The 13,071-nt window shown below is 41.4% G+C and overlaps 2 protein-coding genes across 2 annotated transcripts; one reads left to right on the top strand and one right to left on the bottom strand.

The window, feature by feature from the left end:
- Nucleotides 1–921, bottom strand: LOC307073589 (olfactory receptor 52E4-like; the record flags this gene model as incomplete). Its single annotated transcript, XM_079733481.1, has 1 exon — nt 1–921. One exon carries the CDS (start codon nt 919–921, stop codon nt 1–3), a length of 921 nt encoding a protein of 306 aa, XP_079589607.1.
- A 6,911-nt stretch (nt 922–7,832) lies between these two features.
- LOC307072383 (putative methyltransferase) lies at nt 7,833–11,466 on the top strand. Its single transcript, XM_079731660.1, has 7 exons — nt 7,833–7,877; nt 7,988–8,158; nt 8,817–8,968; nt 9,198–9,414; nt 10,238–10,341; nt 10,811–10,948; nt 11,074–11,466. The coding sequence occupies exons 2-7, from the start codon at nt 8,048–8,050 to the stop codon at nt 11,168–11,170; spliced, it is 819 nt and encodes a 272-aa protein (XP_079587786.1). The 5' UTR covers nt 7,833–7,877; nt 7,988–8,047; the 3' UTR covers nt 11,171–11,466.
- The last annotated feature ends 1,605 nt before the right edge of the window (nt 11,467–13,071 follow it).

The raw sequence follows: 13,071 nt of genomic DNA on the forward strand, positions 1-13,071 counted from the left end.
TTATTTTTTAAAATAACATTTTAATAATATTTTTTTAATCTCTTGTAGCTTAATCCCATACATAAGAGGGTTCACAATTGGGGGAATCACAACAAACTCAAGTGATATAATTATTGCTGCAAATGGACTAAATTCTTCTATATTAAACCGACTCAGGACAACATCGCAAAACATTGAGACAGCAAAATTAGCAAAAGTAACTATATGTGGCAAGCAGCTTTGTAAGACTTTGAGCCTAAACTCTGAGGTGCCTTTTCTACAAATAAGTAGAATGCGCAGGTAGGTATATGCAACAAAAAGTAATGGTACAAATATAGTACCTGAAAGAAAAAGTCCAACCACGTTATTGATAAAGGTTGGTACACATGACAGCTTTAAAACAAGCCAATTTGCGCAGAATACCTTTGGTATATTATTACCACACAGGGGAATTGTAAAAGACAGACAGGCAGATGGGGACAGAACGCATAGGGGATAGATATATGCCACGGCTACAATCGTTATCACCTTGTTTGCTGTCATCTTGTTGTGGTAATGCAAGGGGTGACAAACAGCCACATACCTATCATACGCTATGGCACTCATCATGGTCAATTCAATTGTTGCATATGAATAAATAAAGAAGATCTGACTGAAACAAGCCGGAAGGGAAATGGCATGAGTGTCGGATAGAAGGTCTATCAGGAACCTGGGGAAAAAGCCAGCTGATCCATATAGAGAATTGATGCAGAGACACAAAATCAAAATATACATGGGCTGATGCAGCGATTTCTCTCGTGAGATGACCAGTATGATGATGACATTAGCGAACACAATAACTGAATACAGAAGAAAACAAAAGATAAATGCTGGATAGCGGTAGTATCCAATGTTTCCAAATGCAGTGAGGTTAAAATAAAATGGATGTGAACCATTTTCCATTTGACCAACCAAAGGATCGAGAGTTCTTCAGGGGAAGAAAATGTTTCAATGCTGGAATCCTCACATGTTTTGTGTGAAGTTCAATTCCTTCCTTCCAAGTCTTTTGTAGGACGATGTTAGTAAGGTCACAGCTGTGAAAGAGTTGACTGATTACAACTATGAAAAGACTAAGTTAGATAGGAACATAGTTTCAGAATTATTCACACCTGCATTGGTAAGGAAAGGAATATCAAAATGTTGGTAGACTTTAGCCGATTGTATGTGGTGTTGGTATGGCTAAGGGGCAGTAGTAAATTTGCTTGATGTAGTCGAACTACAGTATGAATTTATAACAGAAGCCCAACGCCTTCTTTTTTTTGTTGGATGGGGTTGATGTCATCATCATCGTCACACTCTTGAGAATATTTAATTTTCACATCCATAATTATATGGATATATATAATTATATCCATAACTAATTCTTTGGGCTTATTTTGCTTAAAAAGTGAACCCCCTATTTCAGCTAGAATTTGAACACCCCTATATCCCCTTTTTATCCCCATGGTAACTTTGTCCATACGCATCTTAAACACTTTGAGTATGAGCATTATAATCGGAAATGTTGAACATGAAATACTCCACACACCATGGAGTTAAACTATAAGTGTATGTGAGCCTTAACCTTCTCAAATGCACCCATCACCATTAACTGCTCCCCAGACGGAGAACCATACATCCACACACACACACACACACACACACACACCGTGGCGGTAGCATTCTTTCTTGGCATCAGTGTCTCTTTGTTGAGTCGTCAAAGTGCATTTGATAAGACAGTTCGATTTCACAAAAAGTAAGTAACTTGAGTTTGTTTTTAATGACGCTTTTATTTTGGTAACCTACACTATGGCATTGAATACTATATTTGAGTTCAGAAGATATACTAAGATGTAAAAAATAACAACAAATAACTAAATTGTGTTGTTATTCTTTAGGCTACGGAAACACTTTTTACACTGATTGGCCCAATAGTGGCACTATAGAAATCGTTTGAAAACGCTAACTTTGAAGAAACATATCTCCTAAACCCTTTGACCTACAGTCATGACACCTTGCACTCACACGTGTCCCCTAATGAGGAACAACTTTGCCTGAAGAGCCTTTGACTTCCGTCTGAATAGATTATTTGCCATTTTTTTAATTGGTGAAAAACACAAAAAAACACATAGCCCCTCGCAGGCAAAGTTGCGCCAATATTTAGCCGTTAATGCGCAGCTCCCTAGTGGTCTTGTCACAGCTTTGTTTTTTAGGGGCCCAAGAAGTGTGTGAGTTACCCTGTTGTGAGCCAATCTCACAAAAAAACACAGTTTGCTGGTCTCTTCAGCCGCAGTTTGTATAAATCTGTATGTTTATTGGTAATTATGGTAAACGGCTTGCATAGATTTAATCAACAAAACTCTGTTAGGGTTAGAAAATGTAGCAATTTGAAGCTTGAGTCCAAGTATATGACTCCTTGAGTCTGGTGCATTGGAGATGCGTTACAAGTCGGTCAACTAGTTTGCTTGTCAATCTTTGTCAATCTATTGCATTGATATTTCCGGCAAAGTTTCATTGGGTTAGGATTATGTGTGTGGAAACAGATGCACAACAACAAGAGGTTGTGGGTGAGTCCCAAAAACTTTCCGCGTTGGCGTTACAGGCCAAAAAAGGTTGGGAACCACTACGCTTACCCATTCTACATACCTTAGGCACTGGAGAGGTTATTGATTCCCAAAGCACCGGTCCTTAAAAACAAATAAGTTGTTATTGATGTGTGGTGTTGGTGATTAGGCATTTCAGCGATCCCTGGTGTCCATTGCCCGTGATAACCCATCGGCTCCAGGGAACACACCTTGAGGGGGGTTTTCACATTTAGCACCACTAATTACAACCTAGTGGTCACTGCCTTAATGAGGTGTTCAGACAAAACCCTAATGACACACCAACGAACAGGTTCACTTTGGTGCATTTCACAAACCCAAAGATCCTTTACATGAAAATTAAGTTTGTTTTAAGAAAATGACATTAGACATTGGGCTTGGGATGCCTGGGGTAATAGCGTTCTTCAGAGCTGGTCTGTTAAAACCATGGCCTTGGCGCTTAAGGTGCGTGCGTGTGTGTGTCCGTGTGTGTGTGTGCGTGCATGTGTTAGTCCTTAATTGGATGAACAGAGATTCCAGGCTGGCTGGGATTTATTTTGTCCAAAAAGGTATGATGACCATACAAACCCTTATTTACAAATATTGTGTTAAGATTTGTTAATGTGTCTATTTCTGTGACATGAAAGTGAACTAGACCGCCCCAGAGTCATGCCAAAGGGAATGGCTTGTAGCCACATCGCTCTAATGAAGACCACAGGGATGGGGTAAAGCAGCCATGAGTACCAAGTGGATACACGTATGCAAAACAGGCTGTGTGAGTGGTCAACAGGTTGCTACATCGACTTGGAGGGTAATTAAACCCTCTCTTGGGAAACTCAGAGAAGGAAACTGCCCATCAAAACATATCTGAATGGTCCCCCATGATGGGAGAGTTGAGAGAATGATGAAACTCGATATGATGAGAAGGGGACTTATTCAACATGAAGCACGTAATCTTTCTTGCTTCACTTTATATGATCTAAATTATTATTGTAAGACTGTTAACTCCATACTATGTGTGTTTCTATGGGTGAATTTATATAAATTGTTTTCCCTGGTATTGTTTCCATAATTTGATCCATATTATGGATCTGTTCCATAAAATAATCAGCATTAGAAAAAGCTTATTGCCTCGTACATTTTCACACTAAAAGTTATGCTGGTCGATATAAAAGTACAAAATACACAGAGACAAACATAATTGTAATATGGTATACAAATAGGGTTAGGGTTAGGGGTTACATGAATAAAATATATGTTAAAAAATAAATCGAAAATAAAGTTTATCTGTGCATGTAAGTTCAAGCCATTTTAGTAGGCCTATTTGTTGACCAAAAATTCTTGAATAACGGTACAAAAAGTAATTATTCTTATTATAATGGTGAAAAAGCTCTGGCCTCTTGGAATGTGTTTGACATCATTTGAAACTACTACTGTATGTGTCGAAATGGAGACTTTAAAACAATCCACGGATGTTTGTGACACACTGTCTCTTCATTCAGGTCTGTGTTCAGGATCAAACCACAAGTTCATCATCGTGTATCGTTAGTTTGAACTTCAGTTTTGCTCAGTTCTGGTAATCATTTTGGGAACATTTGATAGTGAATTCCGGAAATGTCTTTACTGGCTAGCTGTTCATTACCAACCAAACCGACCTCTGGTTTCTTGCACCACTAAGGCTTGGGACGGCGGGGGCTCCAGAAGAAGCTCTTCCTGACAGAGGCCATGGTGGGCGCTGAGTAGGGATGGGGATCATTAATATTAATTGATATCGATAACATTTTCGATACTCCTTAACGATCCGAGTCTTTATCGATACCGCTATCGATACTTTTCTATTAATTGGTGGAAATGCGATGCGTTTTTAGTGAAGAGGAAAATATTTAGGAAATAAATAATTGTATTTTAAATTAAATATGTAATTCTTAATAAATATTGACAACAGTATTTTTAATTTTATATACTAAAATGATTAGAGAACTATACAACTGCATTAGTATTACAGAAACATGAGTAATACAGTAGTATTCATGTTTCTCACCAAAAACTCAATTGACCGTTTCTCTATGTTACATTTGAACGCATCATGATAACAGTCGTTTTACTGAGCCAACCTCAACACATCATCACGCAGCACATCTAAAACTTTATTTACTTTTAAAGATAACTAGCTTGTGTGCTGCCGATTACAACACCGATTTCACAATTGGATTACTATTTTTAACTGACGGGAATAGCGACAATGTCTGTGTGTGCGATTACCGCTCGTACTTTGGGTGGATGAAGACGGGCCCGTCTGTGGTGCGACAGGAGAAGGAGGAGACAGGAGGACTCTTTTCAACTCGGACTGTGGTGCGACAGTTGAAGGTACTGCAGTTGGCCTTTATTTGATGCACAATGCTAATGTGCTTGGCCATTGCGGTTGTGTTCCCCCCTTTACAATAAATGATTTTCGCCCGTTCAGCCACCCTTGCGAGCAAAGTTAACTGCCAGACTTCACTGGCAGTTAACTCAAGTACCGAGGAGTACAAAGTACAAATGCATCGACCTAGTTATTGTTAAACCTTCTGATACTGTTATTTTACCCATCTCAGTTCAATTACTATCTTTTAACGTATTTTACTATCATCTTTGAGGCGCTCTGAAGGACCTTTGTGTTTGAACGGGGCTATATAAATATACATGTTTGACTAGCACATATGAAGTTATATTTAGCAGAGCTGACCGGGATGGTTGTGTTGTGTAGGTAAAAGAGGCATTTTTACTGTACATTACCAGCCAGGTGTCGCTGACAACAAATTAGCTTTTTGCTGCCATCCTTTTTCCCGGCAAATGCAGGTAGCATCCACAGGCATTCTAACAGGGAAGCTTAGATGCTTAAAGCTTAGATGATTGAAACTAGACACGACTGGAGGCTAACATTAATAAAGGCAAACATTTTGTCGCACACGCGCGCACGCGCACACACAGACTGTGGCGGGTAGTACGGGAAGGACGAGACGGGAGCCCAGGTTAAGCGGTTACGCAACTCTCGTGCCCCATACACCGCACGACTCCGAGAGTTGCCTTTATTGAACACCACCGAACATAACAGAAACACAACACACCTGACCAACACACACACATATACCACTCTCACTAATGGTCCCGATCACACTACACATCACACAACAATGGAACAACACACAATTAACACACAACCAATAAAAACCCCAAACCCGTTAACCCCACTTAACCTAACAACAAAACAAGTTGACAGAAGCCCCTTTTGTCCACTGAAAACCCCAATTCCCAGGATCCCCTGCGCGACCCCGGAGGAGTCGCCACACAGCCCCTACCTTAGGGGTCAGACGTCCCGTCGACCCCAACACCGAACACATAGTCCCGATAGTTCAGGGGGACGGCGCCGCCGCCTTGGCCCCTGCCAGCGGCGGCCCCTGCCAGCGGTGGCCCCGTTGCGACGCAGCCTTCCTCCCTGGTTGGGACGCCCGTCTCCAACAGTCCCTAGAAGTCCTGGGGGTGTGGTCGGGGACCACCTCCATCGGGGCCCCCACCAGTTTCTGCCGTAGGGGGGCGCTGGAGTGCAGTTCAGGGACCCCATCTTCCGATGCCCTTCGCCGTCTGGCTCGTCGACGGCCACGCCGGCGGCTGGGACTAGGATGGGTGGCACGCTGCCCCGTCCACCCGCAGTCCTCGACCAGCCCCAGCTGCCGACACTGCTGCGGCTCAAGGTCCGGTGGCCTGGGTTTCCGGACCCGGCCCTTGTCCTGCCCGGACTGGAACGCCACTGTTATTGTGCCACGGGCGAGGGCCGGCCTAGCCGCGTCCACCCGGGCACCACAGCGACGGCAGCATTGCTTGGCAGGACCAGACTGGTCCTGGCAATCATCCTCCGTGGACTGCTGCAGGCTGGGTTGGTTGGAAAACTCCCGCTCCGCCACAATATATTCATAGTTTAAAACCCTTTCCCCCGCTATTAAACATCTCTCTACTGTGTGTACTTATGTGTCTACTTATTTGCCTAAAATAACATTCACTGACTTTAAGCATAACAGTAAATTGAAGTATTAGCTGAATAAATCCCTGTGTTTTACGAGTCAGCTGACACAGAGCTGGTACTACACGTGGAGTATTTCTACAGTCTTGCATCGAACCCTAAATGATGACAAACACTCTTATTGTGTCTGTATGTGTAAGTGTCTTCAGTTTGTGATATCAGTTTGAAAGCCCAAAGCACACTGACCTTTTGGGATAGACACAAAATAATATTTTTGAGGTGTCCTGTTAAAACGAGACTCAATGGATTAAACAATTTGATTGTGTGCTTGCTTGTGTCACGCTACAAATATAAGGCAACGTTTACGCAGCAAAAATGCTGCGTAAACGTTCAGCAAAAATGTATGATTATAAAACTTCACATACTTTGTCCACCACCTCAATTCAAGATTATGTAGTATCTGTGTTTTTAAGACTCAATTTGTAGGATTAAGACTAGTGTTCCTCTAAGCACCCAAAAAAACAGAAAGGCTGTAAAGTTTGTTATTTTCCCTGCTTTCTCTGTCTCTTTGCTCTCTTTGTCTTCACAGTTTCATTCAGAGAGGTAAGATGATACATATATAACAATAAATACAGTTAGATGACCTGCTAGCCTAGAAAGTGTTCTCTGTTCAGGCCCCACACTGAGGCCCTTTTATATTGTCTCTAACAAACCAAAAGCTTTCTGATTCAACTCCAGCCTTCTGCACTTAATATGTTAATGTTTCTTCCATGTACCCTTTAGCCCCAAACTCAACACTACAGAATGTTATTCATTATTCATTGAACTTCATTCGATAAGTAGAAATTTAAATGGAAACAAAATAATTATTGAACTCTGTTCTGGATTTTTCTAGCAGGTTCGTGGCCAATTATTGTCTAGGGTGATGATCTCCTTCCATGTAATATCCAGTGGTGACCCCTGAGCTGTCCACTGGGAGGTGCGTGGGAGCGGATTGATATTCAAACCCATAGTGTAAGAGTTTGAATGATTTGGACATTTTGACGTAAAGAAATGTTTATGCCTCTGTCCTTTGAAATTGACTTGATTGTCATTTCAGGAACATCCGGACCGAGCTGTTTGATCAAAAGTTTTTCGCTGAGACAAAGTCTTGATAGCGTAGATGAAAGCAGACCTTCAACACAGTTTTCTTCTGTCTGAGGCACATGCTCCGCCCCCGTTCGAGCCCCCTTTTGTTTTCCTGTTAGAGGGAGAGAGAGAGGGAAGTAGAGAGTGAACGAGAGAGAGGCCGAGTGTGTGAGGTAGAGTACTCCTTCACTCTAACATTCTTCATATTTGGTCAGATTGGATGAAAGTGCAGTCACTAAACTGTATAAGACAGTAACTTGCAGGAACCTTCTATATTCCCTAGACACACAAAGAACAAGGTGAGATATCTCTTGTGCCGTGTTGTGAAGAAGGAGATCAAGCGATGACCTACCGTCTGTTTGAGGGAAAGCAGCATGCTGAGGAGTACCTGAAGTTCAGGGTATCGCCCCCAGATCATCTCATACAGCAGGTGGTGGACTTTGTGGAGAAGCAGGTAGGAGGGATCTGGAAGTTGGATTGGGGTCAATGCCTACTGTACAACAAACATTGCATAACGCAGTCCACATTGGGATAGTAACAGCTTGCTAACATATTAGAGTTGATGTTTTGATGGGAGAGTTAGATGAAGACATAATATTAAGAATAATAAATAACTGCATTTATAAAGTCCCACTCACACCTAAAGTTGTTTACATAGGCTGCTGAGTGTGTGTGGTTGTCCACAATATAGGTCAACATTCCTAAAGCTAATGCCTTCATTTGAATGTCTGGATGGTTATGGTTGACTAACATATCTTTATCAATCGTGCCTTAAAGCTGCTGTAGGTAAAATTCCAGAGCTGTAATGAGATAGAGCGGAAAGAAGCCAGAGTTTTAAACTAAACAACCAAAAAGACTTCCCCTTCCTCTCCGCTGCCACCCTACAGCCCTCCCCCACTGAGAAGCAGTATAATAAAATAATGCATCCATGATGGAATGCATGAATAGATATAGGACATTTGGCATACAATTGGCAAGTGGCATGAAATAAAGAAATTCACAAATACCGCAGCATTAGAGACCTGTACACTCTGCCTTCTAGAATGTTCTATTTAAAGGGCTCTCGTTAGCAGGCCGTTTAACATGCATGGCTGTGTCCTCTGTGTCCTCAGAAAGGGCGGCCCTTTGACTTGGCTCTGGATGTGGGGTGTGGCTCAGGCCAGGGCAGTGTCCTATTAGCAAAGCACTTTGCGTCTGTGGTCGCGACAGACATTAGCCCCGCCCAGATAGAAATGGCCGTGGCCGTGCCAAATGTCACATACAAGTAAGTGTGAATTATAAATTCACAAAAGCATGCCGTAAGAATATATATATATTTTTGACGAATAAATTATATTAAAATTGGCCTAGAATTGATCCGGGGTTAACCTGTTCATAAAAAAGGTCACACATAAAAAACATCACATGCATGACCTTTGCCCTGTCCTCCATCCACGCCCTGATTGTTCAAACTCTAACCCCACCGCTCTCTACCCCTGCCCCGCTCTATCCAGGGTGAGCACGGCCGAGGAGCTGCCCATGCCCAGCGGCTCGGTGGATCTGGTGACTGCCATGTCTGCCTTCCACTGGTTCGACCGCCCCCGCTTCCTCCAGGAGGCCCACCGGGTTCTGAAGCCCCGCGGCTGCCTGGCGCTGCTCAACTACACCCTGAACATGGAGCTGACACGGGAGGGCTGCTGCTCCGACACACTGAACACCATCTGCGAAGAGGTGACCACGGCAGGATAGATGAGTTCCAGTCCCATTAGTGGGTAGCAGCAGGGGTCACGAAATGGCCACAAAAGATATGTATACATACTGTCTTTTATTTAATCACTAGTTTGTTTTGATGACAGGGGGATTGCCACTTTTTTGGCAATGACAATGACTAAAAGTATTTGGTGGTTCCTGAGCCAGAAGTCACTGGTTGGTCACAGCATGAGAAAGTCCCATTTGGGAACACTTGGCCTAGACTGGTGGGACCATATCCAAGGTGCCGGGTGTTTTACTCCAAGCCCAAATGCTCTGGGTTCAAACTCCAATCTCTGTAGTCTATCTGTAGGCACCCAAGAGCTCGATGCACCAACCCTTACATGCTCCTTAATCACATGCATCTACGTTCCCTTGAAGTCGTTTTAGATACAGGCGTCTGCTAAAGGTCTGACACAGGGTTAAATATATTTATATATGTCATGGTTGACATTTTATTTCATATCGATGTCAGTTTATTACCCATAGAGAGCATTTTGTAAACAGTAACTACTGACAGGAAAAACTACAACTGAAGGACATGTGCTACATCTACTTATTACTAGTATTTAAGGTTATATCCATTTTCAGAACATTCTCCCGAAAACTGAAACCTAGTGAACTAGATTTGCAGGTTCACTTAACATTTGTGGTTGGTTAAATCTGCGGACCTAGAAACCTTCTTCTCCCTGTTTCCCAACAAAGCAACAGCCAAAATAAAAAAACTGAAACGATTTGCAAAATAAACGACAGAAATGCGATTGTATCAAGCACTCCCTATCTCATACCAGGCTGGTTTGTGTAGTTCTATGTAGCTCTGCGGAAACATGTCAGTGCTCATCTGGGAACCACATCTAAACCACTCTACAAAGAAAGCTACGAGACCATCCCTTATCCAGACAAGGAGTGGTGAGCCCGCCCACCGATGATCTCAGTATACTGCTTGTACATCAGAATGCATCGTGAGATTCTTTATTGGTGATACACAATTTTGAGAGAAGACAGTACTACAACTCAAGAGAGTTGTAGTACTGTAAAATTAAAGATAAATTGACTGTAACCTAGGCTAATGAAAACGGTGTTTTGCCACATTTTGAATGAATAACGCTATTTTTCTGTTTTTCAACAGATTCAAACACAACAATGTCTGCCCATATTGACAAATCATTTCATGAATAATTACTAAACAATGACCAAAGCAAACATTACTGAAACCGTACTTAAATGACAGGAAACACACAAAACTGTGCTTTTCCTTAGCAAAATAAATTCCTAGTCATAACTTAATAAAGGATAGGATGACCGGATCGTGGGTACAGGGTCATCGACGTGATTTGACAATAGTGATCTGAAAGGGCGGGCTTGTTTTGTGTTCCAGGCATGATTGTTTGCGTGTTAGTAAGACAGTACCCCTGTCTGGCTTCATTGGCATGGTGGAGTCTTTCTCCAGCTACCAAACGCTCCTCAAGAAGGATCCTGTAGAGGCTCGCAGGCTGTCCGACCAGACCACACAGAGGTACACACCCACCAACACACATATTTAGATGCACCTTCAACATGAAAGGCAAAAATATGTTTTTTAGATTTGTAACACGGTTATAGGAGCAGAATGAAGACTATTTCACACTGTCTGTGTCTCAGGTTGATGTCGGCCATGAAGGTGACCTCTCCGGACACAGAGGTCGTTGTGGATGTGAAGTACTTCTTTGTTCTCGCTTGCAAACCAGCCGAAGACTGAGCGCTCAACTGCAGAAGGACTGTGGCTTCTAGTTCTTCTACGGATTTGAACACACTAATCCTCCATCGCATGCTTAGAATGAATCGTGTATCCTGTACATTGTGTCATGTCAGGCTACGTTTAAATGCTTGATTGAAGTGATTAAAGAAGTTATGCCCAGTGAAAGGAAGTGCTCTGCAGTATCCATCCTTAGTGGGTACTTTTCTTTCTTTAAGTGTGTATCAAAGCAGAATGTACCTTATTCAAAATATATTTGCTGAAATACAGTGATGTGTTAATGTCTGAATATCTGAATAAACGCCCACTTACTCAAAGATTTCACAGTCGTCCTCATTGACTGAAGATTATTTAATTTTGTATCAGGGTGAATGATTGAATCTTAATGCTTAAATAAATTCATTGAATGAACGTTGAGAAACTCAAATCCATGAACATCTTGGAACAATATCAGTTATGGTCCTGCAAAAACAAAAATACTTGTATTCTTTACTATTATAGTAGTTAGAACTACTGGTATTTTTATTTTTGTATTATTAGGGGTCCGAGCAGCAAAGCTGCTTGGCCCCTATTGTTTCTGTAATGTTTTTTTTCCCCTCAAAATTCTGTAAAAGTCACACTGCAGCCTATACCGTAAGTCGAAAACTTGTGGTACTGAGTTGTGGTAATGCACCCAAAGGTGGCATGAATTAGAAAAAAATCATCAATTCTTTCAGAATATTAATCTCTAGAGTCAGACGCATTTATAAAACCTGGGTCTTATGCCCTAAAAATGTATACTTTTCCCACAATTTCACATTAAAGCTAAACATGATAAAAAAGATTCCAAGGCTACAAAAATAATCAAAAATTCACCAAAATCGCCACATAATAATCTTTGGACCAAGCCTCACAAAAATCATAGAACAGAATTTGTTATAGATAATAGAATAATAGAATATTGGCGAATATTGGCAAATAAAGTTGGAGCAGTGAGCCCATTTTTCTTATATGACTTGTTATTGTATAAAAAAAACATCAGACTATTACTAGGTGGATACCAATACCCCCCACAACTAATAAACCCAAATTGTGGTACTGCATCCAAAGGGGGGCTATTTAAAAAAAAAAATGAACTAGCCTTATTTCTCCTTAGGAGATTGATCGGACTCAAAATTCTTTCATCATATTAATCTCTAAAATCAGATGCATCTTTTTCACCCTGGTCTTCTGCTCTAAAAATGTTTACTTTTCCCACAATTTCATTGAAAAGCCAAACCTCCACAGTCTCAACCCATTTTGCCTATATGACCATTTTGTTATTGTATAACTACTATACGGCTATCATTAGGTGGACACCATTAACAGTGCACATTTTCAGATCTGTACTCTTTTAAGAAAGCCCTTAATTCTCTTGAGAAATGCGTGCTTGGAGTTTTCTGGCTGTTATATGCTTATCAATAGACATTTTCAACATGTGAATGAGGCCGCAGTTTAGGTTTAGCAGTGGCTCAATGAGATAATGCCATGTACAGGTGTTCCTTAGGTTGAGAGTTCGAATCACGATTATAGCGTGCTGTACATGTCATTCGGTCATTGCTTTGCAGCTCACTTGAAAGCCAAGGGACAGTATTGCATTAATTGGAACATCTTCATCAAAATCTTTCCTTCATAATTATATGTCATATTTATATATCTTCCATTAGTGTGTTGTTGACTTTTAATTTTGCTCTGACCCCGTTAATCACCGCTTGCGGTTATATTTGTTATTGTTTTTTTTTGTCAATCATGTATTTCTTGCAAAGCTCTGTTTGAGCACTAGAGGTCGGTGTTTGAAAACTCAGATGCACCAATTACTGAGTCCTTTTTGGCCATCTTTTATGCGAAACTAATTATTATAGAGGCTTTTGATTTGTAAAGAAAAA

The sequence above is a fragment of the Pollachius pollachius genome, assembly GCF_949987615.1.
Source record: "Pollachius pollachius genome assembly, chromosome: 3".
Lineage (NCBI taxonomy): Eukaryota > Metazoa > Chordata > Actinopteri > Gadiformes > Gadidae > Pollachius > Pollachius pollachius.